This window comes from Callospermophilus lateralis, chromosome 6 (assembly GCF_048772815.1).
Source record: "Callospermophilus lateralis isolate mCalLat2 chromosome 6, mCalLat2.hap1, whole genome shotgun sequence".
NCBI classification, from domain to species: domain Eukaryota; kingdom Metazoa; phylum Chordata; class Mammalia; order Rodentia; family Sciuridae; genus Callospermophilus; species Callospermophilus lateralis.
Genome location: NC_135310.1, coordinates 6,016,811 through 6,042,670, shown reverse-complemented (window position 1 = coordinate 6,042,670; position 25,860 = coordinate 6,016,811). Strand labels below are relative to the sequence as shown.

The following is a 25,860-nucleotide window of genomic DNA, read 5'->3' as shown; positions in this document are numbered from 1 at the left end:
TATACAGACAGAACATAATCCTTAAGCTTAGGTGCCTTGGTCAGAAGAGGTCCTTATGACATTCTCCCCACTTCCTGATAATTTTAAAGTTTTCAATAAACTGAAAATGCCTTCAGTTTTCTTTAACACAACATCAAACAGACATACAAAAACAACAAAAAAGATACCAATGAAAGTAAATTATAAATTTGAAATTCTTTAAAAAAAAAATGTCTCAGTTCAAGAAAAAAAAATGGAAACCCAGATCCTCCTACCACAAAGTAACTGACTAGGTAAAATTAATTTATTGAAAAGCAAAGAAAAAATAATTTAATTGCATCAAAATACTAGTAGGATCATTTTTGAAATCCTGTGTTAACATGTATTTTCCAGGCCCTGTGCCGGCACTAGCATGGCCTAGTGCTCATGGGTCAAAGGCAAACAGACATGGTACACATATGATCTTCTTCTCTCCTTATTACATTCAATTCAATAAGCAAACTTCTCATGTCACCGCCTAAGTAAGGAGTGCAGAGTTGACAATAAGTCAAATTAACACATTAAGAGCCATGAAGAGCTAAGAAATGGTGCAACACACGGCACATCAAGCTACCTTGCTTGTTTCTTTTTCAAATGGAAAACACAGGAGATGCTTTGGGAACTTAATCCGCACTAATGGATAGGGGTGCTCCCTTCCTAGAGGTCTCTGCAGATGCTCAATGGGCTCAAGGGAAGGAGCGGCAGGCACAAGGCATCTATATCTACTGGTGTTTCACGTCAATCCATGCCTCTTTTCCCTTTCTTCTTGCTAGCAGAACTCCACCACTATTGAGGGTGGCAATGGGCCTAGATTTAAAAAACACATTTCTCAACTTCATGTACAACCAAGGGCAGCAAAGTGACACAGTCCTTGTTAGTGAAATTTAAGAAGAAGTCACTGGTGGGCTATGGGGAAAACTATAAAGGACCAACTGATTGTGTACTTTTTCTTCTTAGTCTTTTATCTCTTCTTGGTCTTGCTGCCTATAGATCTGTATGGCTCACTGGAGCTCAGGAGGACCAGGTCAATCATGAAGAACAGGGGATCCCCAAGTGAAAGGGCTTCACTTTTCTGTTCCCTGGCCAGAAAGACTAAGATCTCCCCATATGTCTGGGCCACAGGAACTACACATGGCCACAGACTAAAGGATGAAAAGAGGAACTTACTTCCAGCGTCCCTCCCTCTCCTCCTCCAGGCTAGCGTGCACACCCCCCAGTCTTACTGCTTCTTTGCATGCTCCAGCCCCACAGATAGTCATTCTGCATATGTCTTGGTCATATAGCTACTTTCTTAGATGGGAGATGTGGATTTTAATGCAGTCTAAGTCCTGTAGTTCTTGGAAACAATCCCTTAAATTTCACTCCTAACTATTCACAGTATAACTTACAAAACTAGACTTGATGATGGAGTTCATAGAAACATTAATATTTTTGGAAGAGCTCTATATTGTCTGTTGAAAGAGTGGGTTAATCATTTTGAAATTGTTATTAAATACTGCCATGAATGGCTTATGGTTTAGGAGAAGGTTGGCAGTGGTGACATGAGACTCTGGGGATAGACACAGGCTCTGGGCATCTTACAGGTCAAGATGTTTTAGGTTGTCCCAGGTAATGCAATTCAGCCCCCTATTGCCTAACCTGATAGTGATGAGCAAAGTTTGGGGAAGATATTGTGAAACCATCCTTGCCTTTGAAATCATCCTTGTTTTGCTTTTTTTTATAGTTTTATTTGAGAGGAAAAAAAGACTGACAAAAAATTAACCCAAATAAATACATAATCAATACTAAAATATGGAGACAAAAAGGTATGCCAAAAAACTACCAAACTATAATACAATATACAAAGTTAAGATTAGATAACTGAATCAACTCCTTCCAGAGTTGAAACCCTGAATAGATAACCTCTGGTCAGTTATAGAACATGAATAGTATATACAGTTCACCGGAGATCATTAAGAAGTTAGGCTGACTATGATAAAAGAGAAATAAGAACAAGGATTTTAATAGATGAGCTATTTTTTGCCCGTTGTGTCTTTGATTTTTCAATAGAGCATCATATATGAAATAAAAGCCAATTTCAAGATTAGAAAATGCCTCCATGTTTTTAAGTCTGCGTGAATGAAGAAAAGTAAGTTTAAAGAAACTAACTTGGGAGTAAGAAAAGGATGACAAGGTGCTGTGAGCGCATTCAACATGCACACATGGCAAGACAATCTCTCTTGTGCCCACTGTCTACAGCACCTTGCGGGGAACAGCAGAGACTTACAGTACAAAGGCTTGACCATCACAGCTCAACTCCATCCATCTCCTAGTTGAGTGGCCTTCAGCAAGACTTTTATCTAGCTCCTATGTTTGCAAAATTGAAATCACATTATCAAATAGAAGGTATATATTTTGAGAATTAAAATGTAATTCTCATAATTCAAGAAAAATACCCAATGCATAGTAGGTATCAAATATTAATATCTTTGTTTTTCATACTCTAACCAAAAACTGGTTAAAATCTCTATTCTAAAATTGCTAACTTACAAAGCCCTACTTCAAACTGATTCATTTTCTAACCATCCTTCAACACCACGCATCTTTTTCTCCTATTCTTTCTATTCTTCTCAATTTAAAAAAAGGCTATTCATCTGCCAGGGTCCAATTCAAGTTTCACCCTTTAGGTGAATAAGCAATCATTCCAATCCATATTGGGTTTTCCTTTGTTAAATGCCTCATGACATACTTTGCTATATTGATTATTTTGTGTGCATTTAATCTCCCCAAATAAAGCACAAGCTCCTATACAGCAAAGTCTGTGTCTGAAACTGGTTTTGTTTGTAAAGCTTCAGCTCTGGCCTCTGGCCTCTCTCGGAGGTCAAGAATACCTTGCTGAAAAAGGAATCGGCAATGGGCAATGCTTACCATTGAAACCAAAGGTCTAATATTAATTCACATATACCAAAGTTGAATTTATAAAATTTGGTTTTTTGTTCTTTATTGCCAACTGGTGAGAAATGCAAACTCCAATATGATTATAAGTATAATGAACAAGAAAAAATATCTACTGGTGTGCACTGCAAAGCAATGCTTAAATGAGACATTATAATGAGGGACTGTGAAAGACCTTGTAACAAAATATTTACTTAACTATCATACCAGAAAACAAGAATTAAGAATGGAAATAGACTTTTTATCAGAATTGTGTTAGAATCACAAGTAACAGGTTTAAGTAATCTATAAGGAATTTTTAAATGTGAGAGGCATTCTTAGGGTTAGCACTAGAATTAACCTTATGACAACAGCCACTTTCACACAGTAATAACTATTTTGAATGTGAAAAAAAAATCAACACACTAAAGTCCAGCACAGCTGTGTGGCACTACAAATATATAGGGCTTGCAGCAATGTGATAAGAGCTTGTAAAGTCAAGATGATCAATAAGCAAGAATCTTTTTTTAGGTCAGACATAACTAGACTCAATATTCAACACATCAGTTCCCTCACCATCACTAAACTTTTCTGGTTATCAAAAGCCTAACTTCAAAAACCTCAATTCCAGACAGAAGCACACACCTACACACCTATAAAATAAGACCAGTGGAAGCTCATGATTATATGTGGGGAATAGTTTCTCTTAGAAGTAATTTCCATGTATCTTCTATTAAAGCACTTAAAAAACAAAATCAATCCAAACTGCTGAAAAACTATAGTACAATGTCTTTGTAGAACTAAGTATCTCCCATATATTGGTGTGTTTTTAAAAAATGAGCTCAAAATTATCTTCACCGTTGTTCTTTAAGGAAAAGAAATTAGGAAAAACAGCTTAAAGAATAAAACTTTTATACATCACCATCTACATGAAATCTGCATTATTAATAAACTTCAAGTATTAAAAATGACAAGATGTCAAAGTCAACTTTTCCAAATATCTACTATGATATACTGAGTCTCTGGTTTATTTAAAATTGTTCCTTTGAAAGCAATTAAATAATTAATCAAAAATTCCTCTATGCAAAAAAATATATCATATCCTATTTTCTTTGTAAATGTTCATTATAAAGAGGTTTAAATAACTCTGATTCTCAGCTAATAATATGCAGGAAGCAGATACATACAAAAGCTTCATTTAGATAAAACAGACAAAGAAAACTACCATTTCCAGATTTTCTCCTTCAGCCCTCCCCACCCACCACCTTGATTCTGCAAACGGCAGAATAAATTAAAGCTCCTTTCTTCTACATCAACTCCTTTGTCCTCTCAAGGTTGCCTAATCATATTCATCTCTTAAAACGAAGTAAGAAACATTTCAAAAGCTGTATTCACATTAAATCAACTTTCTGATTCGTGCATCGCAGGACTAAAGCAATGTAATCACATCTTAAATTGGTTTACAGCAGGCTGTCTACCTTTTCCCAGTTCTCAGGACTGATGAAATGAATAGTTTTAAAATAGCACTTTTTGAACTGACATGAGGATTAATAGTGCATAATTACCTCAGTGTTGACGAGTGAGAGATGTTTAACTCCTTAAAGGAGCTTCCCTAATGAATCAGTGCCACAGAAAGGCTCCACCGCATGCACACTTGTGACTGATATCTAAAGGGACTGGTATAACCATAAAGGCATGCTAAAAGTCAGATTTTGGAATCACTTAAGTAAAATGAAATGAGTCAACATCTATCTAATATTCGAATGTTTGCTTAAGATTTTACTGTGGGTTTTGATAGTATTCTGGGTATTGATTACTTGAAAAATCTTATTTTATATTTTATTTGTCTATTAAGAGACATTCAACCTTCACCTACAATACAGCACAACAAACCTTAATATTAGACTCTCTCTAACTTGTAAGAAAAAATTAAGCCATTGGATTTAAAAAGCAGTCCAGGGAATGTTTCTGACATTTATATTTGATTTGAAGACTTCAATGAAATCAACTACAGTACAATGAAATAAACCTCTACTTTTTAAGTAGGAAAATTTTAATACATGTAAACATTTTATAAAGATTTTATCTTTACCATGTTGAACTTTAAAAACGTTTTATATTCATTCCTTGTCTCTAATCCATGTTAATTAACTTGTAACTGTGTTGTTCAATTCTGTTTTAAATCCTGTGGGTAACACCAAAACAGATTTATGTCTAAATACGTGGAAGAGAGAACACTGAACACATTCTCGGCAGTAGAGCTAGGCAGATGAAATGTGATACAGGACAGCCCTAGTTTACACTTTGTTTTTGTATATGTCCTTCACATATGCCAACTGCTTAGCTTAAGTGGGTCAGGCACAGGCCTAAGAACTTCAGACTTAACCTGATGGCCTCCTAGGAGATGACACTGCAGCATTTTGCAGACAAGGAGGCTGTGCTTACTAAGTCTTCTAGCCCACAGTTGCATAAATGGCAATTAGGCTCCACCTAATTATGAGCTATGAAAACTGGGATAGAATCCACACATCATGTGGCTGGCAAATAGCTTTCCATTTAGTTTATCTTTGTAGTATCACCATTGTTTCCGATGGCAGTAATAATGTGGAGAAGTTCGATTATGTTGTTATTCTTTCATCCATTAACAGGTTCAACAGTCAGCTAAATGCCAGCACTCTCCCAGGTGTTGAGACTACAAAGCCATCACAGAGATCAGACCCTCTGGCCAGTCATTGGAGGAAGGGGACTTACTTTGTAAGTAAGGGCCTCATTTAAGAGAGAGGCAGGGACAGGAAACAGTTGAACTTGGGACGTAAGGCATATTTTTGCTCTGGTACCTTCAGTCTCCAAGAGCAACACAGTGAGAGCAAAGTGTGAGGACAGTGGCAGCCCCAGGTCTTAGAACTAACAGGAGAGCCAGAGCAGCCATGCACTTCACCTGGGCAAGAGGGGCCACATCAGGCATAGGAAGCTGCAGGAGGTAGTGGCCAGAACGTCCACCATGAGAGTGTGGCGTTCTGGAAGAACAAACAGCCTTAACCTTCCTATAGGAAATCAGGGCCTCCCACATGCACTCCCTCCCAGGGACAAACCCTGTCATTTCTCCCCACTAACTCTTAGAAGACTGAACATTAGAAATTAAACTAGATAGGGGCTGGGGATGTGGCTCAAGCGGTAGTGCGCTCGCCTGGCATGCGTGTGGCCCGGGTTGATCCTCAACACCACATACAAACAAAGATGTTGTGTCCGCCGAAAACTAAAAAATGAATATTAAAAAAAAAATTCTCTCTCTCTCCCTCTCTCACTCTCTCTTTAAAAAAGAAAGAAAGAAAGAAAGAAAGAAAGAAAGAAAGAAAGAAAGAAAGAAAGAAAGAAATTAAACTAGATAGATCATCACTGTCAGCCAAGTTCTAGGCTTCAGCCTTTCTTGGGTTTACTGTAAAATAATTAGATATGTGAATGTCTCAGCCCATTCTAGATTTAAATCTGGGAATAATCAAACCAGGTCAAAGTTCATTGGAATATTCTGCTAAACTGATACCTTAAAATGTTTAGCAGAAATGCCTTCTGAGTTCCAAAAATGCAGACTAAACATGAACTCTTAAAACATAATCAGTAAGAAATTTTAGTGTTATGATATTTTATAAATATCTAGAATAAAAATGTGCTCTAGATAAGAAAAAAAAGCCTTGATTTACTCATCTGTAAATATCAGAGATGATGAGAACTATCATTTAACAAAAAAGTCACTATATATGAATTGGCCAGGTGAGATAGAGCACAGAGCATGAACTAGAAGATGATCACATTGAATTTATAAAACAAAAAACTTCAGGACTTCATATTTTATTTATATCTATGAAAAAATATCTATCAAAAATATTTGATATATCTATCAAAAAATCATTGTCTTGTTCATCAGTTTTAAATTTAATCAATTCATCTTATTCCATTTGTCAACTGTGTAGAGATATACATTGAAAGAAAATGTATTAAGATACAATGTAGCATCTCAAAGGTAAAAATGTTTTAGACATATCTATATCACAACATCATTTGCAATTGGAATTTCATTGATGTGGACTGAGGACTGCAGGGCCGATCCAAACATTCTGGGCCTGAAATCCTGCTTGAAATTGGAAATGTCCTTAATTAATATTATGTCCTTAATTAATAATATTAATAACCTGGTACAACTCTTTAAAGAAGACATGTTCTCAAGTATACAAACCTAGATATGCCTATCTCTAAATTGACATTTAGCAAGCAATATCCAACATGAAACTGGGGAGAACAATTGTTAGTCATGGGAAAACAGCATCAAGCATGAAGCCTGGTTCCACAATTAAATTAAAAATTAAAGCCAGGCACGGAGGCACACACCTATAATTCTAGCGGCTTGGGAGGCTGAGGCAGGAGGATCACGAGTTCAAAGGCAGTTTCAGCAATAGCAAGACGCTAAGCAACTCAGTGAAACCCTGTCTCTAAAAAATAGAACTACAAAAAAGGGCTGGGGATGTGGCTTAGTGGTGGGGTGTCCCTAAATTCAATCCCTGGGACCACCCACCCAAAATTAAAATAATGCATTAACAGCTTATAAAGTTTACAGCATTATCTGCTCTGTGGCACTGAGAGAATCAAGTGACTTTCTCGGCCAGGGAGAATTCAGGTTCAATTTTAAAGTCCCCATTCTGTTACCCTCAGTCAGCTCTGTAGGAAGGTGATTATCAGGGCTTGAGGGATAGTCCCTGCAGTTCCCTAGAAGTAAACTCAGGAGCTAAATTAAGGCACTTAGAGGTAAACTCTCAGGCTGTGCAGAGCCTGGCTGTCTGATTCCCGTGGACTCCTGCACAGAGGACTAAACACTCTTGTTTATTCAGAGAGTGGAAGAGAACAGGGCAGCAGAAACACAGCTTTCTATCATCGCCTTCAGCTCCTGCTAATCAATGGGAGTCACACAGCTAACAACCTCTTGCCATGGTTTTAAAGTGCAAGTTTAAGTGTTATTTCATTGTAGTGTCCTTGTATTGGAAAGCATTTATTATGGAGTTTCAAATTTACCTGAATGTTGGGGAAAAAGCCACAGCAGGAAAGCGGCCATTGTGAGAAAAGAGGACATAAAATTCAAGCCATGAATTAAAGAGGCAAATGAAGGCACTCTCTTCCTTTATTAGAAACAGAAGAAACAGATTGTGCTCGTCTTGCTTAGGGCCACAGGCGCACTGCATGGAGTGCAGCCAGCATCAGTCACACTCAGGAGTTCTGCTCTGTGAAAGAGGAAGCCAGATGGGCTATTTACTTTCAACAAGATAATTCTGGAGGAAATTGTGATAAGTCAAAGAAACTTTTTAGCTTCATCTGCTATTTTATCCTCTAAACTGAGTCAAGAGGCAAAAATGAGGGTTCTGTCAGGAAAGAAATAAGAGACCAGGCAAGAGAATTCTGGAAATAAAAGAAGGAGCAGCACAAGATGGGGCAGCAGGGCTGTCCGAGTGCATGTGCTGCAAAGCCCCTCCACCTGGGAGTTACTCACTGCCACCCTGGACAAGGTGTGCCACCTCTCTGAGCTCAGCTTCCTCAGAGTAACAGGGGTATAACAGTTGTCTCACAGAGGTAGTGAAGATAAAGTGGTACACATCAGGTACAGCACTTAAAATACAATACACAACATGAGCACTCCATAAAATCAGTCATTATTTTTATTCATTTATTTTCTCTATTTGCAAAATGTAAAGGGAACCTACCAGAGATCTCGGTAAAGACACAGATCAATGACTGAACAATTCTTAAGAACATACCAAGAGCTAAATGCTACACCAATCCACTGATGGAATAGATATGTTTGAAAACAAACTTCTCTTTTATTTGATACCACAGAGAAAGAGTAAAGTAATCCGGATAATTTTATCTTTGGATCAAAATTTTCAAAGAGATTTTTCTACCTAAAATTTACTTCTCAAGGAACATAGAAAAGTTCATTAAATTCTGAGTTGAACCTCTGGTATATATAAAGGATGTCTCCCAGTGAAAAAAGCAGAGATTTCCCTTTCAAAGCTGCAAATATTGACTACTGGGACAAAATCAGGAGAACACTAAGGAAAAGCATCTAGCCCCCTCTCGGTTAGAAAGCACAACATATAAATGTTATTTATTAAGCCAAATTAAAAGTTCAAATGAAGTTGTGGGGTGATTAGGCATTCATGTTAACCTACTTTTCTTTTTATAATTATAATATTTTTAAATAATCATTGGTGAGTCTAAGAGCAAAAAAGATACTCCAAACAAAGTAATATGCAAAGTAATATGCAAAGTATACTTGGTCTACTGTATTTACCATTGCAAGACAAAGAATTATTCTCCTTCTGAAGGGAAAAAATCCTGAGAAATCATTGATGTAGTTTTCAAAATTTATTTATGGCTCTGATAAGACAAATACAAAAGAAAACAGCATATTTTAAAGCTATTTAGGAAATCTACAAAGAATTGTTTAAATTTTTATATTCCTAGTGACTCAATCCCCCTCAAAAACAAATAAATATTGACCATAAGAATATCTGAAAACAGTGTGAGAAAATACGTCTATATCTATGCTAGAAACTTACAGATTTTATGCCCCAATTAAGACCAGCAAATAAAATGAGAAGAGTCTGCAAGAAAGTGAATAGGAATGGAAATCGTATCTTTGTTCTATTATCATCTAAAAAGTTAACACAAAATAAAATTTCCCTAAGTACCACTGAGAGGCAAGCAAAAGAAAAAAACAATTTTATATTTTCAATAATCTAGAAATGAGCAGGAGAGCTGATTCCCTTGAAAACAATCTACTAAGACTTTTCTGATACTGATCCTAAACAATGATGATACATTAAGTGAAATGTAAAATGGATCATTCTCTTTCTCTTCTCACCTTGAATTTCCTCCCACTTTAAAAATATCATTGCACTAACTCAAAGGTCAAAAATCTAATAGCCTTTGCTGTTCAGTTTCAGACACTTTTGTAACCCCATTCTGGGTAGCTTCAGGATAAAATCCTACCTGCTCTGATACAGATAAAGAGCCTCTGGGGCACCAGTCTTCCCTGGTGCCTTGCATCCTACTTACTGGGTATGCCAAGACTTGCACGGACTGGTCATTCTATTACCTGGGCTCTTCCTCAGGACTGCTATTGCAGATGATGGAAAAGGCAACCTCTCTCCTGGACAAAGAGCAGGATGGTTTACTGCTTATTATAAAAGCAGCAAATTCTCCAAACTCAGAGTTCCTCAGTTGCAGTCAAACATGCTCATACACAGCATCCAACTGGACCACAGTGTGTGGGGTGAGGCCCTCTGACTCCAACATGCCAATGCTCATACTGCTTGTTGTGTCATGGCTCATAAAATCCTTTCTCTCTGATCCAGCAGCCTCAAGTCTTCTGCCAGCAACCACGAAGAAGCAACTGGCTAAACAAGAGTAAAATTCATAGCTCTGACCTGACAGTTTTGGTGAAGGAAGGGATTCTGATAGCAACAATGCTGTCTACAGGAGGAATGAAAATGGGCCCAGAGGTTATATTTGGGGGTATGAAAAAAGTTTTCAGGATCTGGGAGATAATATTCTTGTCCAAATGAGGGTCATTGGGATGGTACCTGAGTCCTCCCTGTACTGTTTATTAATGAAGATAAAAGAGATAGAATTGAAACAAGCTATACAAATGGCAACTTGGTCCTTGTTGTTCACTAGTTCTCCATTTCAGTGTGAAAGTGGGAATGCTACCATGATCCAAGGACAGCAAGGCCCAACACAAACGCTATATGGGTGTAGTTGCTTATCTGAGGAATTCCCAAGGTTGAGACAACAGTGTCAATAATAATGACCTTTTTACCTGACATAGGTCCTAGAGGGAACCATTCACACTAAGTTCATTTGGTTGAGCTCCAAGTGGGCAGCATCTTGGAACCAATAGTAAATGTGCCTTACTGACTGACATGGAGTGAGTTATATCTTTCTCGCACTATTAGATCCTTCTCTCTACTCTGACCCCAGCTGCTACAGGAAGAAAGATAACTTGGCTCTATCTAAGGTCTCTCCTCCACAGGAATCTGAAAGCCATACACATCCAGCCAGTATGATGGGAAAGGGAAGAACCAAAACTGTTGGATACAGGTATACAAGTTTCCATTCTACCTGATCCATGAAGGGAAACGACAGCGAATTCAACTGATAAGGTCTGGTGCCTCTCAGAAGGTGCAGGGAGCTGAGACCCTTGAGAAAGGTCTTTGGGCTGTGGCAGTGGTTCCAATAACCAATCATACAATAAGAACTGCTGTATATAGAGAGCTCAGTGCCCATGCAGCAGCATCACCTTCATAATGGTGTCATATAGTACATCATCTCTCTCTCTCTCTCTCTCTCTCTCCATATATATATATAAAACAGTAGCTATTAACCTGTTTAGTTAGTTGCCATATCAGAATACCACAGACTAGGTAATTTATAAATAATAGAGATGCATTTATCTCCAAGTTCTGAAAGCTGGGATGTCTAGGGCTTGGTGCTGGCATCCATGAGGGCCTTCTTGCTATGACCTAACTTGATGCCATGTATCACATGGTGAAAATGAGCAAAGCAGGAGCCAGAGAGAGCTCATTCTGAGAACAAAGCCACTCCTAGGATAACTCACTAATCCATTCACTTGTTAATCAATGAATGGGTTAATCCATTCCTGGGGACTTTACTCATGGCCAATCATCTCACCAAGGTCACACCTCTCAATTACCATGAACATATGACTTTGGGCATTATATTTCTAACAGGTGGACTCCAGGGAACTTAGTCAAACCATAACAACCTGTGATTAAACTTTGGTGGAAAATGAACACCTGACATTCTCATTTGTAGGTGGTCTTCTTGCTGGTCAAATGGAAATGGTATATTAAAAATTCAACAATCTAGACCATGTGTGATGGCACACGCCTATAATGCCAACAGCTTAGGAGACTGAGGCATGAGGATGCAAGTTCAAAGCTAGACTCAGCAACTTAACAAGGCCCTAAGCAACTTAGTGAGACACTAAGCAGTTTAGCGAGATCCTGTCTCAAAATAAAAATAAAAAAGGGGTGGGGATGTGGCTTCAGTGGTTAAGTGCCCCTAGATTCAATCCCCAGTACCAAGGGGAAAAAAAAAAAAAGCAACAGCCTGGCCCTACCTTCATTTTAGTCTTATATGAAAAAACAGCAGCTTCCCTGTGCAGGAATCATCTCCAGTTCTCCCACCAGAAACAAGGTGCTGGCTCCTAGGGCTCTCAGCGGCTCCCTCCTTCAGTGTACTGAAAAACAGCAGTCATCCAGCCCCACTGACAAGCCTAGGAGACAGACTCTGGGAGGAGCCAGTCAACACAAAGGTCTAAATTGAAAGCTGTCACCTTTGTCAGACAGTGACCCCAGGGTCCAAGCATTTGATATTTTATAGACTCCTGGATGGCTGCTAATGGCCTGTCTGGTCTGCCATTTGGCAGATTAAAGAAGGCCCTCTACAGGGCCACAAACTGTGAAAACAAGTTACTGCTGCTGATCAGTCTTGGTCACCAACACAGATAACCATAGTTAGGGTCCACTAAGTGGAATTGAATTAGGCCAACTGGATCAAACTTATTATAAGAAACCAATATGGCTGGTCTGGAATCACTCTGTCACTGGCAGTATCTCCCAAACATGGTCCTACCTCTCATACCTGGGCAAGCTCATGGACTGATGTAACCTTGTTTCAATCTGACTGATAGAAATTCACAGGCTTCTCCCAACTCTGGGTTTTAGGTTATGGCAATCTAGACCTTGGCTACACAGTGACACTGTTCATGTGGCCTTAAGGAAATCAGTGCAATAGGATTTCAATTAGTAGAACAACAAATTCCAAACCACAATAACCTTTGTGCTCTATGTGGGGGAGAGGGAGCCACGGAATAGCTTTTCACTGGACACGAGGCTGCTTTCTGGAACATGTACTGCCCCATTATGATGGCCAATGGTATTAAAAATCAGCAAGACATTTTAAACTACCTTGTGCCAATTATATTAGCTAATAGACTTGATTTTCACTGTATGAATTAATACCCACTGGGATTTATTCATAGTAGCCTGTATCAGAAACTTTGGTCAGATGTGGAGGCAGGAAAAAGGTTAGTCAATACTGCAGGTCGGCCTCATCCTGCTGCTTTGGATCCTATAGATACCAGTCTTAATTAAATGCTATCTGAGACAAGCTGAATAGATTTGGTTCCAGCTTCTCATAGTCTGATTAATCAGAGTGGCCATGGAGTGGCATATTCACATGAAAGTTACAAGAAGCCAAGATGGTGTAGGATGATGTTTGGGAAGAAAGTATCTCTCAAATTCTCCACTTCTTGCTGGTTATACCATGACTGCATGATCCTGACTACTCTTTTACCTTGGCCACTACTCAGGATTGTCTGTCACTGATAAGTTTTAGAAATAGATGATGTTTATCCCTAAAGAGTAGGTTGCTTACTGCTTGCTATAAAAATTGTAGTTTTTTTGTAACCTACAATTTGTATATACTCCAAGTTCAGTGTTCCTCATCTGCAGTGCAAATCTACTGCATGAATAGATCCTTTTGGCCATAGCACATCACATATGGAGGCAAAGGAAACTGATGTAAACATGATGATACTTACATAACTTGCTGAACCATAGTGATGAGGTACTTTGTCTCTAAGTCTTGTGTCTTCTGCCAGCATCCATGATATATTTAAACAGGCTAGTTTACTTAAAGTGTGGACGTACAGCAAATATCAAATCTCAGATACAGCATGCTTATCTCCATCTTAAACTACCTTTGGTACATAACAGAAAGACCAGTTCAGGCAAGCACTTCAAACCTAACGATCACATATGAAGTTACACAGATGTCCTAAAGTTGACCCACTCTTTCTAGATTCTTCAATGTGAGCAAGAGGAAGCTGTTAACACTCAAATGTCAAAACAAGGATCACTTCTCTATCTTCAAGAACCTAAACCAGCATTTGGTTCTTCACAGACAACTGAGGTTCCTCACTTCAATTCTAGTTCCTCCGTAGTAAAATCCCTATGAAGGGCAATATTACTACCACTTTGCTACACTTCAGGGTGGAGGAAAAAAATTAAGCATAGGAGATATTCTGATATTGTAGTTTGGTAAGAGAGGTGATGTGCGATATGGTGTCGATGGAGAAGGAAGAGGATAAGGAATCTACTAGGCATCTGCAGGATATAGTTTTTAATTCAACACTTGATTTCAAAAAAGTACAATAAATCTCTGGGCATGGTGGCATATCCCAATAGCTTGTAAGACTGAGTCAGCAGGACATCAGGTTCAAGGCCAATCTTGAAAATTTAGCAAGGTCCTAAGCAATTTAGCAAAACCCTGTTTTAAAATTTAAAAATAAAGAGAAAGGGCTTGGGATGTTATTCAGTGGTAAAGTACCTTTGGGTTTAATCCTTGATACCAAAAAAAAAAAGTACAATAAATCAATCAAATAGTATACCTACCCTCATGGAGACAGAAGAATGGTAAGAAGACCATTATTTATAAAATTGCACATCTGTCAGAGGGGAGGGAAGGCAGGAAATGTATGCCAAATTCAGGAATGGAGAGTCAATAAATAACGACAAATTTATTTTCTATTGCCAAAAATTCTATAAAAGTAAAATATTTAGGGTTTAAAATTCACCTTCAGAAATTTAGAAGACTCAGATGCTACCAACTGATTTAGAAGACTCAGATGCTACCAGGATGATAATTTAACAGGAAGAATTATATATACCAATATTAAAGTACTACAATGCTATGTCCAGACTTCAAGCTGAGGGAATATCAAATGTTCTCAATATATATTTGCAATTTATTGCTTTATAACTTACATGATTAAAATAAACTGTCCTAAAAATTAGGAAAATTCACATTGCTTCTGAAGGTAATTTCATATTTGTCTCCATAATTCATTAAAAAGAAAAAATAAATGGCTCTTCAGAACCACCACAGACATGAACTTGATGGATGATCATTCCTCTGCCCCCTGTGAGCAATGATTAAAAAAGTGGCCATGTTTACCGAGACTGCTCTGAGTGCTCACAGACAGGGAGGCTGCTGGCGCGTCCCAGGATTTAATTATGTGGAGGCACTGCTGGAGGGGCGCTTGCCTATGGCAAACAACACCACTTCTGATTTCCAACCAAAACTTTAAAATCTAAACCTATCTTTTTAAACAACCTAAAAGAACACCTTTACATTTTTAGAACAATCAGGAAACAGCATCAGACTCTGGCTTTGATGTCTGTCACCAGGTGTTTGTCTGGGCAAGGTTGAGGAGGAGGCCTTGAACCTCCAGACTGAATGATCCCTCCAGAGCTGGCCAAACACTAAGCGCCTGAAAATACATCTGCTTTTCTCATTTAAATAAATAAATAAATAAGCAACCTCAGAATAATTGAAATAAATTCCTGCCCAAATTAAATTGCCTTGAAGTTTTCTCTACAAGGCTTTGGGCATTATAAACACCCCTCCACTTTGGCTTGTCATGTTTCCTCAATCAATCACACAGTAGCCTAGAATTAAATTGAAATGATTGAATCAAGGAAAATCAAATTTTTTAACATTTAGTTTCAGTAATGTGATTATGAAGCTTTTAGTGACATTGTAATTACTTTGAAGCTTTGAGCATATGTTTCTACTGAGAGTATTCCATAGAGAAAAATTGCATTAGGAAAGCAAGTAAATACAGTAAATATAGACCCCAATGAAGGGGAAAAAAATCACCTTTGTTAAAAAGTTAAAAGCTAAAGGTGAAAAAGAAAGAATGTTCATGTGATTTATACTCTAAACATCCTACATACAGTAACCACTTTAAAGTCCAAGTTGATTTCAAAATTAAAATAATTGAAGAGCTTCCCTAATAATATTAGAGATACACTAAGGAGAAACAACAATAGAGAATGAGGGAAAAAGAAAAAAATGTCCATCATCATCCTTGGGTCATCATTCTTGGATTAACTCCAATTTTATACACAGGAAAATGTGAGAGACTAAAATCTCTCATAAAAATCAATGGGTTACCTCCTCAGAATATAAAACATTTTAAATGTATTTTATATTTTCCCTCATCAAGCAAGGTAGTTACTTCCCCTCCATATTCATTTTTTTCATCTGTTTCAACAGTTATCGGGGATTCTGCTGGGTTTCCCCACAAAGACAAATGAGATGAGGCCCCACCTCAGAGTAAGTACTAACAGAGAGAATCCTTGAAGACAACAAAGGAGAGGCAAACACAGCATGGCCTCTCCTCCAATTCCTACTTGGTCACATTTACCAACTAATTAAGCACATGCACTCTTCTTTCTTCAAGAACCGATGCCAAAAAGTGAACCCACAGAATTAGGTTTCTAAAGTTCAGCAGGAAATGATTCTGGCACAATAACCTGAAGTACACAAACTTTTGAAGGGTGTGTTTACTCTGATTACATCAAAGTACAGGTAATTGTCTTCATGACTTGAGGACCCTAAGTGGGACGTGGTGTGAGGCCTGAGGTTGCTTTACTAAGCTACTGGAATTTCCAATTTTAATTGTGAGTTCACTTCTTTCTTTCAGCCACAGACCCAGCCTTGGAGGAGACCTGATCCTTGAAGCTGTGGTAACCTGCCCACTGACCAGGGAAGCATTAAAGTTTGCTTCCTCTGCCCAAATGGTCCTCAGAATTTAACAAGCACCGTCTGTCCATTTGTTGCCAATATGCTGCTCTTTATTAAATTAGGATAGAACAGATTAGCATGGTTATAATATCCATGTTAACCAAAAGTAAGTGAGATTTAAAATGGCCCTGCTGCCAAAGTTACCCTTCTAAAAGTAAATTGGAGCATGCCCATCCCCAGCATTAAGACCAAGGGAATCCTCATCACTCAGCATGAAACCCAAATTCCCCAGCATGGCATGGAACACTGCCCTGAGCTACCTTCCACTCTTCTCCCTGATCTCACATCACCTGCTCCATGTTCCTCAGCTTTCCCAGCACAAACTCTGTGAACAAGCCTCCAGTCTTACTTGCCAGACCCTCTATTTGAAATCTGTTTTCTTTTTTTTACCTCTTAGGAGATCACTTAGCTTTGAAGGTCCATCTTAAATAAATACTACCTGTGCTAAAGGCTCCCCTGCTGGATCACACAATTAAACACACTTCCACTGTAATGTTGATGATTGTTGATAATGATTTTACATGTGAGCAGTGTAGTCACTTCAGCGTGACTTCCAGTGTGAGTAAGCTATGCAGGCTCAGTCCTGATGCATACAGGTCCTATAACAGGGTCTCCATGTATTTCCTTACTTCATTTTGCTAACAAAATGCCAATTTTTTCTTTTTTTAGCAATAAAATTCTGTACCTATTCTTAAATTTTGTTTCATATTTCCTTTAGATTTTTAATAACAATGTGTAATGTCTTTCCAAATGTTTCAGCTAAAACTGCTTCAAATTCTACTGACATCTTTAAATTTCTGAAGGAAATTGAGCTACAAGATTTTGTTCTTTTGTCCTTCTCAACTTTACTAGAATTTATTTAAAAATTCTAACTGTGTAATTTTCAACAAAGCCAGATTAGCTATTATTTACAAAGGGCAGGACAATGTTAAGCTATTCCAAAGGAGCATTAAGTGTCTAACGTTCACAGTAAACTCTCAAATCAGAAAGCAAAATGTACATAAAATGGTTATTTGCTCCTGCTTTCCCTGATCATCTGCTGTAATGTGAAGTCATATTTCCTGTCAAAAGCATAACAAAGCTTCCCCTTCTCTACAGGATACAAATTAGCAACCTGGTACATCAAATTACCCAGCTGTAATTCACTACCTCGGTCCAGGAGAATATCCACATGTTCTTTTGCCACCTCGGAAAACTACCTTGAAAAGTAAGCTATGCCCTTGGCCACCTTTACCAAGTAGTCCATGAGGAGAGAGAGGGAGAGGGAAAAATATAACCAATTAGACTCCTCTCATGCAACCTAACTGGGTTACCTTTAAATGACCTCAGAAAGGGTGCAATTGAGCAGTATCACCATCAATTCAATGGGTTCCATCTGTTGTCCTTCCTTCATAAGGCACTTAACAACCATGCTTACAAATGGCAAAGCATTACTGGTAATTGGTGGGCTAAATAATGGTCACCTGATATGACGCAAGGGGCTTTGCAGATGTGATCAAGTTGTGGATCTGGACAGCTGGAGACTGTCTTGGTGGTTCCTAAATATAACCACATGGGTACTTAGAAGAGGAAGGTGGATAGAAGAGCTGACTGCAGCAAAGGGGAAGGAGATGAGACCACAGAAGCGGAGTCCAGCGAAGGTGTCAGGAGCCAAGGAATGCCAGCAATCTCGAGTAGGAAGACTTTTCACTGTGGCTTCCAGAAGGAACTAGCCTGCTGACACCTTGGTTTCCACCTCTTAATATTCATTTTGGACGCCTAGCCTTCAAAAATACAGCAGAATGGTGTGTGGTCCTTTAAGCCACTAGACTGTGGTGATTTGTGAGAGCAGCAACAAGAAACTAATGCAGCAATGGAGACCTTACTTCACAGAACATAAGTTGAACAAAGTTAGATACTGAAGAAAGTAAAGTTCTAGTTCTAATGTTTATTTTCCTGACAACATTATATTTAACCAGATCATGAAATCATCTAAAGAAGGCTGCCACTAAAAATTTATCTGATATAGTTTATCACAAAAGTATAATCAGTTTGGTACACATTATAAGAGTGATGCATTTGTCCTTTTCTTAAGATTCTATTTATACCATGTTGTTTTTGTTACTTCCAAAATACTGTATACTTAATGTGGAATATCTGAAAAACACAGAAATCAAAATGAAAAAAAAAAAAATTCCACAAAGCAAACATAATAATTTGGGAGTATATTCCTGATATTTTCAAGTATATAAATGGCACCTAATGCTATCTACCTCTCAGTTATGGTAACTGAACTCTTATACTTTTTTAAAATACAATTCTCAATTATTAAGAATTCACAGATATTTATCCAACCTTAGATAATTCATGTTTATCACTCTGTTAAAAAAAAAAAAAAAAGAAATCACATCACCTTTAGAAACCTGACCTCAAAGGCCATAGCACCTTCTCTGACTTCACTTGTACAATTTGCACTCTATGGGCATAAAATGATTAAAACTGCTTAGAGAAGCCAGAAGATACTATTACTAAATTTATACACAAATAATTGTGAATGAATTGATCCAGTGAGGAAGTTCTCTGGAAGTTAGACCCTCCCCAATAAAATGTATTCTAGAACTGTCTCCCACTACATATATATATATATATATATATACTGGGGAGAGAAAACAGGGAGCACGGGTGGGCATTTTAACTAATGGCTTGTCTCACACTTTACAATCTTCCCGCTTCATCTATGAATATTGAACAAGTGTCAGGTGTTGGGTTCCTACCTTTCTACGATCTGAACAACGAATCTACTCTCCAGATACAATAAGTATTGAAAATCACAATGCAGTGACAAAGGGTTTCATCGCAGGTCACCTTAATGTACTGAGATTCCCCAAAACACTTATTGATATGAATGACGGGTACATTCATCAATTACATAAGCAAATAATGAAAGTGCCTCACAGTTATATCTAAAATCTATAGTTCCTAATCCTAACTTCTTATTCCTCATTTGATGAGAGTAGAGGCGCACAGGATGGGGGAGGTTGAACACAGATTTTCTTCTCAATCCATCAGTACTATTAAAAACTCAAGCAGTTGTCCCAGAGTGTGGCCAGGCATGTAAGTTATGAGGTATCCTAGAGGAAGAGCTCCATTCTGCACTGCTCAGGTGACTCAGCAGCAGAGCTGTCTCAACATTGTTCTCTCCATGTAGAGAAGAAACTATAAACAGCAGGTGTAAAAACTATAAATTTGAGCAGCAGGTGTCACATATCAAGGGACATGCATATTATTTTCTGAAAAACAAATACACTTTAAGTTTTAGAAACATAAAAAATACCTGTGAGGGAGATTTTGCTAAAAATTAGAAAAACACTTTTTTTTTTTTTTTAGAAATATGGTCTTTAATCACAGATTACTTAATGATATAGCAAATCAATGTCATTTCCTTAAGAAAATCCATCTCCCACTCCATAGCCACCCTATCATTCTGCAGACACTGTTAGCACTTTACCTGGACTTGTTGGCCCTTGTGGCACCAGGCTGCAACTTTCCACTACTGCCATAGAGATTTTTCTAAAACACAATCTATCTGGAAGATTCTTCTTTATACAATGGGTCAATGCCTCCTCCTTACCATAACACTTAATCCCACTCCCCCGATATGGTTTATAGGCTGCTTCCTTCCAGCCTCACCAGGTACCCTTCACTCTACTCACTCTCCCTTCAGGCCTCTGTCTATGTCCTTCTCTCCTTTTAGAAGGACACTTTCACCTAGTTAATTCACATTGTCCTCCAGGACAACTCAAATGGCTCCACTGGGAGACGGGTAGATCTGGCAGGCTCCATTAGCTGCATCCTCCATGCTTCTTTGTACACACCTGTATCATGATACCGCCATTTAGGTCTGCAAGTCTTTCTTTTTCTGCGTGTCATCTGGGCTATGAGCAAGGAACTGACAAATAAGAGTTGCAAAATCTTGGCTGATTCTAAAGGAGGAGCTAATTGCTTCAGGTTGGGAAATGGGTGAGAGGTGAAACCAAGTAGAAAACTTAAGAAAAACTATATATAAAGTTGGTGTCATTTGAAATGGATCTTGAAAGGATGAACAGTATTTTCCAGATGTACAACCAAGAAGGGTTTTCTAATCTGAGAAAATTACAAGAGCAAAAGAGACGAGGCAAGAAATATCAGGTTGTGTTGCAGTATGTGTGGGGCGGGGGGTGGGTGTTGATAGTATATACATCTTACTGCACTCTTCATATGAGGGAGCAGATGGAATCCATACCAAAAATACATGTCTTATCAACAAATTCATGGGAGAAATGGTCTCACATTTGTTTCCCTTCCCTACAGGCAATATATACTCATATACTACACCTGGACCCATTCCACCCAGCACCACTTAATACAATACATTACAAAATTTGACACTGAAATCATTATTATGAATTGAAATACCTACTACTCTGAGGAAGAGAGCCTTCTATTTAGTGAAAAACAGGTATCTGAGTTAACCTGGCACAAGTCCTAAATAGTCAAGAAATAGAGTCTTGGGGGAAACAGTCCTATTACTGCAATTCCTTGTAACCAAGATTGTCTCCTAGAGGATGAAGTAAATAAGCTATGAGGGTGAGCTGAAACCGAAATCAACCAACTGTCAGCCAAGTCTCTTTCTTTAGTATTACAAAATTTAAGAGAAAAAAACCATTCAGATTACTACAAAGAAACATTTAAAATGAGTTCATTAAATGCAAATTAAAACAGAAACATTGAATAAGCACTGGGCTATAATTAAAGGCTGAAGAAACAGCAGGTAAGAAACAATTTTCATTGATCAAAGATGTGAAAGCTAACAGAGTAAAGTATTTTGCATTAAAACTGCTTTCATGAATATGAAGCATTTGAAGGAGAACTTTCTCTTCCTTTCTTTCTCTTTTCTTTCTTTTCGAATTTTTCAAAGAAGCTTTGGAGGTAGGAATGGATTTGCATATCTTAATACAAAGTACTTTCATTGTATCATTTTCAAGCAATGAAGCTATGAGGTTTAAAAAAAAAAATACAGACTTCAAAAATAAAATCCCTGAAATAGAGCCAAAACTGTAAAGGGCATAAGGTCCTTTTACAGCCGTTGGACCCAAAAGAGAACTTTGTATAATTACATGAAATCCTCTATGCAAAAGTTTAGCAGAATCTATTTAATCTATTTTGTGACACAGATATACCTCATAATAAATAGGAGTTTGAGTACTTAGATGCAGAGTTGCTTTCATCTAAAATTATTCAAATGGCAGGGCAAGTAGCAATACACACTAAGTCAACTAGCAATATAAATTCCAAGACTTTAAAATTTACTGCATACAAACTTTTTTAAAAATATGTAGATCTAGGAGCCAAGAGTAGCATTAGACTGTAAGTTCCTGATGGCAAGGTTCCTTTGTCTGTTCACTCTTACATCTCTGTCACCTAAAGCATACAGTAGGCACTCCATCCTTGAATCTGCTTTTGTGAAACTAAAGCATTATAAAATGAGAAGTAAAGGCTTTTTCTTCTTCATAAACTTATTTTAATATTAAGGTACACTGCTGTTGACCTAGCAAAAAGGCAATAATAAAAATACTTTGTGGCACACCAGGGGAAAGGGGCATTCATCCATGTGTCAGGAGGGTCCAGCCATCAAGGACAGCATTCAGCTTGTACATTAGAAGGCACTAAGCCTACTGAATGCTCACCACTGGGGAATATTGCATGATTAGAGCATCCCCCAGAATAGAAGGCAAGGCAGAATTACAGGGAAGTGGCTCTGTACATGCAGATACGAAAGTTCTCAAAGAAAGGTTATGTTAAACAAGGTATAGAGGAGACTACATTTTAATTATTGTTTCGTTTTCTTAATCAAGAATCTTTTAAAAGACATTAAATTCTCAATACTGGCAATATTATCATATGTATATCTGTAAATTTTAATAGCTAATTCTACAAAAATACAAAATCTATAGGAAATTTAAATATTTCACAAGTATCACCACTAAAATTCAATTTTAAACACAAATAATTGTTCATTTTCCAAAAGGTGAAATATAATTTTAAATAGAGCAGTCAAAATTACATTTTTCTACATTGAATTTTCTTAAGCTTTTCTATTCCACTTTATATTATCTTGAACTCCTCTACAACTCTCACAAAGGCACAATTTTTCATTGACTTCAATTAAATTATGTTTCTGTAGCTGTCTGGGTCGGGGCATTTAACATGTCAATCATATTCTGAGTGGGAAATCTAAGTACTTTTGAAACAGTCTCAATGCCGGGAAGGGAATCCTCAGCTTTCATAAGGTAATTTTATTGGTAGTGAGGTAACAGTTGGCTCCTTTCCTTTTCCAGGGGAAAAGGAAATCTTCAAGATTTTCCTCAAAAGAGATGGGATTTAAATGGAGAGTACAATTTGCATCAAGGAGAGTGTAGGACTCAGGGAGTATGTGAAAGGCACTGCTCTGAGTAGCACTCCTTCACTTAACAGAAAAAAACAACCTTAGATAAATATTCATGTGTATTTTGATCTTCAGCTGATCACTGGGTAAAGACCACCATGCCTTTCTTTCCTGGCCCAGAAGTTTAGTTACAAAGATAAAATGCATCACTCTAGGGCTTCCTTTCATTTACTTTCACTTTTATTTATCTATACAACACACCCAAGTCCAAAACTAGCAGCTCAGATTTTTATTGAAGTGTGCCCACCAAGAGAATGAGGCAATGCCACTAGCTGAATAAGATAATCTGCTGCACATTGTCCACATGCTTTTTATATGGAATGTACTGTTCTTGGGAGGAGTGAAAATTTAATTATTTATGTTGTAAAACATATTTATATGCAATATATAAAACAATAGCTGAAGTAAGAGAAAGAACATTTTTTAAAACTTACCTTAAATTTCCCATGTTTTTAGCAGTAATAAATTTGCCTAATCATTCAATCTAAATATCATACTTCTTCCATCTTGGAAAAATTCTGGATAAAACTAAACAAAACTGCCTAAATGTATTTCATCCTAATAAAGTTGTTACTAAAATAATCTATTAGATAATAATTTCTAATTAAATGGTGATTTCTATATCTTAATTCCTCTTTATATAGCTTTACAGTAAATGTGCTTCTCTTAATATCATGCATGCACTAGATTAAGAGAGAGATTTAAAATAAAATGTGTGGAATTGTCTTCAAAGTAAGGTAGAGACTATCATTTTGCTGTAAAAACTGCCAGCATGGATTTTATTCCTCTACTTGGTTCCCTGATTTAGTTCATATTAGTGCTAATGAGTGAATCTCATGTAAATGTCACATAAAAGGCTCAATAAATGACTCATAAAAGTGTATATTTTTTCTTAATTTGATAATTTAATTTCAAGTCATTCACCAAAAGTTACACCATACTAGAAAAGTAAGAAAAATTGGATAACACCCTTAGGCTTTTTACCATTAACTGCAATGGTCATGTTAGTTAACTGGCATGACTCTCCCAAAAATGTGTATAATGTTTAATATTTGAGCCTTACTTCCAAAAATAAAAACATGTAAAAAGGGTTTTCTGTGCACAAACATCCACCTATCGTCGTCTTTCTTCTGGACAGGCAACACCTGATATCAAAAGTGCATGTTGCAATCAAAGGCAAGCAAGATCCCCAAACTTACAATAAATAATCTGGAGCAACTCTCTGCAATAATGAACTCCCCACACTGCTGTTTTCTACAGATACCACCATTTCCACTAATTTTTGAGGATAGCTCCTAAAGTAACTTTTGGCTTAACAACCCTGGAAGAGAAGACCTTTGCTGATCTTAGACTTCGCAGTGTTTATAACTCTCTACACCTACCTCCAAAGTTTGACACGCAAAATGCACCTAGGTGCAAAAGATTTCATCTTTGCTCTCAATTATTTCTTACATTTCATATCTTCAAGAAGAGATGTAAAAGAAGGATCCCAGGGAGCAAGATATTTAAATCCACCTGGAGGAATTTCTTTTGAACCCAGCCATCATGCCCAGTCTAATGCTTAAGTTTTTCCTCAAAGAGTCCTAAAGACAGTGGGTCCCTATCTGTCCTAAGCTGACAGACAGCCGCCAGGCCTCCTTAAGGAACGCGAGGGCAGGAGGTCGGAGTGGGAACCCACTTCGGGCGGCCCTCGGTGCAGGGCTGCGGGAGCCCAGGGGGCGCGGCTGCGCGCACCTCTTCCCTGGCAAGTGGTCTTCCTGGGAACCCTGTCGAGCCACGGCGGGGCGGGGCGGGGACTGCACACACACTTATGCTCCTGGACATCCCACGAGGCCAGCGAGGCTGGCCCAGATCGGCCCTGGAGCGGCCCGGCGGCGCGGGCGGAGGGTGGCGCGACACTTGCGCCCTGTCACTGACAGGTGGCCCCGGCCGGCACCCGAGGTTTCCGGGTCGGCCTGGGCGCGGGTCGGCGCAGAGAGGCTGTACCTGGCAGGCACCCACGTACCTATCATGGTCACTGGGCAGGTGGCGGCTGCCGGGCAAGCCGGGAGCCACACGCGCACCGGCGCCGCCCGCGCCTCCCACCAGCGGCTCTCCCTCAGCTTAAGTCCTCCAGGCCTCCCCGCCCCGGCCCCCGGCGCCCGGCGCGCACGCGCAGGCGGCCCGAGGCCCGGCGCCTGCTGGGAGTCGTAGTTTGGTCGCTTCGCCTCACGCCACCACCCTTTCCGCCTCCAGGCCCAGGAAACGTACGTCACGGAGGGGCGCGGCTCTGGGCTCGTAGTGTTGACGAGTCGCTTAGCAACCGGGAGGCTAACCTTTGGAAGCTTGTTGCAGCACTAGCCGCGGTCCTGCCCTCTTCCTGCCCCTCCCCTCCCTCAAACTCCCTTCACCTAGGTGCTGCCAAACACCTGGATCGACCTGGCACCACGAGAGGCTGAATTTCTATCAGTAACGCGCCTTTTACGTTTTTTCCCGATCTCCCGCTCACATCCGTAAAACCCTCTGATTCTTTTACTACACTTTTTTTTTTTTTTTTTTTTATGAGAACAAGACATTTTCTAGGAAGATGGTGGCAGAAAAAGAGACCCTGAGCTTAAACAAATGCCCAGACAAGATGCCGAAGAGGACCAAGCTGCTGGCACAACAGCCGCTCCCGGTGCACCAGCCTCACTCCCTGGTTTCTGAGGGCTTCACAGTCAAAGCCATGATGAAAAACTCAGTCGTAAGTGATCTTCCTCAATTGA

General features: G+C 38.7%; 2 protein-coding genes across 4 annotated transcripts in view; one reads left to right on the top strand and one right to left on the bottom strand.

Annotated features, from left to right (window-relative positions):
* The window catches only part of Prkn (parkin RBR E3 ubiquitin protein ligase), a 1,240,480-nt gene extending 1,215,213 nt beyond the window's left edge, over positions 1-25,267 (bottom strand). For both annotated transcript variants that reach the window (XM_077109619.1, XM_076858057.2), the window contains exon 1: positions 25,122-25,267. In XM_077109619.1, coding sequence (XP_076965734.1) covers positions 25,122-25,128 — 7 coding nt within the window. In that variant the 5' untranslated portion in view covers positions 25,129-25,267. The remainder of the gene's footprint in view (positions 1-25,121) is intronic.
* A 415-nt stretch (positions 25,268-25,682) lies between these two features.
* The window catches only part of Pacrg (parkin coregulated), a 484,043-nt gene continuing 483,865 nt past the window's right edge, over positions 25,683-25,860 (top strand). For both annotated transcript variants that reach the window (XM_076859381.1, XM_076859380.1), the window contains exon 1: positions 25,683-25,838. In XM_076859381.1, the coding sequence (XP_076715496.1) occupies positions 25,683-25,838 (156 nt within the window). The remainder of the gene's footprint in view (positions 25,839-25,860) is intronic.